Source organism: Rhagoletis pomonella, unplaced genomic scaffold (genome assembly GCF_013731165.1).
Source record: "Rhagoletis pomonella isolate Grant_MI unplaced genomic scaffold, Rhpom_1.0 Rhpom_scaffold_14881, whole genome shotgun sequence".
In the NCBI taxonomy this organism is placed as follows: Eukaryota; Metazoa; Arthropoda; class Insecta; order Diptera; family Tephritidae; genus Rhagoletis; species Rhagoletis pomonella.
The window spans coordinates 1-2,829 of NW_023473405.1; the positions used below are offsets into that span (position 1 = coordinate 1).

Sequence of the window (2,829 nt, forward strand, 5' to 3'; positions counted from 1 at the left end):
TCAACGGCTCGCCATCCATAGTGGACACTAACGGTCTCTGTACAGGAAATAGTGTCCCCACGACGGACTTTAGGTATGCAGCGTTTGTCGGGTTCATGTTTCTGCCTTTCAGCTTTTTTGAGACAATTTTGTAAGCCGAGCCCCAAGGATTCCGTTCAGCATCATCGCAGAGCTCTAAGGAGCATTGCCGTTTACTTTCTTTAATTCCTTTCTTTAGTGCGTCGCGTGCACTCTTATAAGCCGCACGAAATACCACGAAGTTGTCTCTTTCCCTAGCTCTCTGGGCATTTCGCCTACATCTTAGACATTTCTTTCGCAGGTCCGCTATGTTATCGTTCCACCAGTAGACCGCATGACGATACGTGGAGGAAGTTCTCCTGGCCATTGATGCATCGCAAGCTGCGCGAATGTCGGCCATTAGGTGTTCGGCCATGGAGTCTGCTGACCCTTGGTAAACGGTGGATGGTAGCATGCTGGTAAACGATTCGGGGTCGAAAGTACTGGTTTTCCACCCGTGCGATACTCCGGGGTTGTGAGTCCGCTTAGACAGCTCTCGTCTGCAGTTGATATTGCAAATTAAAGCTGAATGATCACTTTGCGTATAACACGTGCTATGTTTCCATTCAGAGAATCTATATAGCCCGGAACTGATAAAGGTCAGGTCTATTATTGACCCAAAACCGTTTCGGCTGAAAGAGTGTTCAGTTCCCGTGTTTAGTAAAACGACGTCCAAACAAGCGAAAGCCTCCAGAAGAGCTCTCCCTCTTGGGCTTGTACTGCGGCATCCCCACTCTTGCGCCCACGCGTTGAAGTCGCCTGCTATAAGAACATTCTGCCTGCCTCTAGCATCAATTGTTAGATTTAACAGTATATTTTCGAATGCCTGTATACTTATGCTTGGCGCAATGTAGCAGCTGTATACGTAAAAGATGCCGATTTCCGCACCAACGAAGCCATTTACGGACACGGCACCCTGCATCCAGCGAGCTGCACTAAAGCCAGCACTGAGACGATTTCGATTTGTATGGCTCACTGAGTATCGCAATATCGATTTTTTCCTCTAATTTTGTTTGCGACAGGAGGTCCTGCGCCGCTTGGCAGTGGTTGAGGTTAAGCTGCAAAAGTCTCATCATTCCTTTATTTTGCTTAGCGCCAGTTGATATACCGGACACTTGTTGCCTCCTGCCTGGTGGCTGGCAGGATTGCTGCCGCGTTTTACGCATAATAAGCACCGTGGTGCATTTGTGCATAGTTTGGCCGTATGCCCAGTTTGACCGCACTTGAAGCACGATTTGCCAAAATCGTCGCTGCTCCGACAGCCCTTGGATATGTGGCCGAACTCAAAACATTTGTAGCAGCGCTTTGGCTGTATTTTATGTCTTATTCGGCAGATAACCCAGCCAATTCTGATTTTGCCTTGGCCTACTAGCTTATTGGCAAAGCTCTCGGGTAGGAGTAAGGTTGCGGTCTGTGTGCCTCCGTACGCTTTTCGCATCGACCGGATATCGGATACTAGCACTTTAGTGGACCCACCCTGGCCATTTAAAGCTAAGCACACCTCTTCGCTTGTCGTAACTTCGTCGATATCATGTATCTCTATATGAACCATTTCAGTTAGGGTCCTGACTTCTGCTTTACCTGCCAGTACTCCTTCGACTGCCTCTTGAAGTTTCGCAGTATTTACGTCCTCAGACTTATTCAGCTGAAACAGGAGATCGCAACTAGCCGTTTTCCTGATCTTCCGCACAGTTTCGCTTAAACCCTTCAGGCTTTCCTCGCTCTTTACCATTTTCAAAATGTCAGCATAAGAACACTCTCCAGAGGATTTGACTGCAATGGCGTCCGGGCGGGTTGGCTTTTTTCTCTGCCGTCTTTTCGGTTTCACCTTAGTCCACTCCATATTTAAGTTGGCTGTGGTAACGTTGGAGCATAGCGACTGGTTATCGCCTTTTGGCTTCTGGGCCGCGTTGTCAGCAGTTGCTGGTTGATCACTGCTACGAGTTTGGCGATCCATTTTCTCTGCTTTTGCTCGAGGTGAGTTGACACGAATGCGTTTATCTTTCGCTTGTGGGCGGTTCTCGGGTGTGGGTTCGTTCACCGACCTCTTCCCTGTTTTATCACCTTTGACTGGCCGGTCTGTTTGAGTCGATTTCACTGAAGTACTAACTGAGGTTCTTTCTGGATCATTACTCTCAACGATTTCGAAGAGTTTCGAGATGCTGGTTAGGACGTTTTTCATTTGCTGATTCACGTGCCTCTGGCTATCCATCATCTTCCTCAGTTCCCCAATCTTCTCCCCAATCATGCGGAGGGCGCCGTTGTACTTTTCAGTAGAGTTCTCGATTGATTGGATTCTCTGAGAGTCAGCCCCATTTCCGCTTTCTATGCGTGCTGCTGGTGACCCTGCAGAATCCTCCACGTTATTTGAACTCGGGACATCCGTATTGTCACTGGCTGGTCGTCTGGCCAGTAACGTGTTACGTACGGGAGATCGTTGGGTCATTCCGCTCCGCTGGAAGGGGCTACTAGCCCCGGACGGGGTTGGATCTCGGTGCCTTGGTTTTGCTTCCGTTTATCCATTTTTATCACTTCCTCACCACGGGGTGAGTAAGTGACAGTACACTTAGCACCACCTTTGTACTTTTTCGTAGCCGGAAATACAGGTAATTATTTTGATATATTTTATTTTTTTATTTTTAATTTCTTATTTTAGTTTAATTTATTTATAAAGATTATTTGCTGTAGCGGCTTACTTCCGTTAAATTTACCATTTTATTTGGTTAAGTTAAGTTTTCTTTAATTTATTTATTTAATTTAATTCAATATAAT

General features: G+C 46.7%; 1 protein-coding gene across 1 annotated transcript; it reads right to left on the reverse strand.

Annotated features, from left to right (window-relative positions):
• Positions 1–1,129: 1,129 nt before the first annotated feature.
• On the reverse strand, positions 1,130–2,272 carry LOC118757157. Its single transcript, XM_036491893.1, has one exon. The coding sequence runs from the start codon at positions 2,270–2,272 to the stop codon at positions 1,130–1,132; it is 1,143 nt and encodes a 380-aa protein (XP_036347786.1).
• Positions 2,273–2,829: the final 557 nt, after the last annotated feature.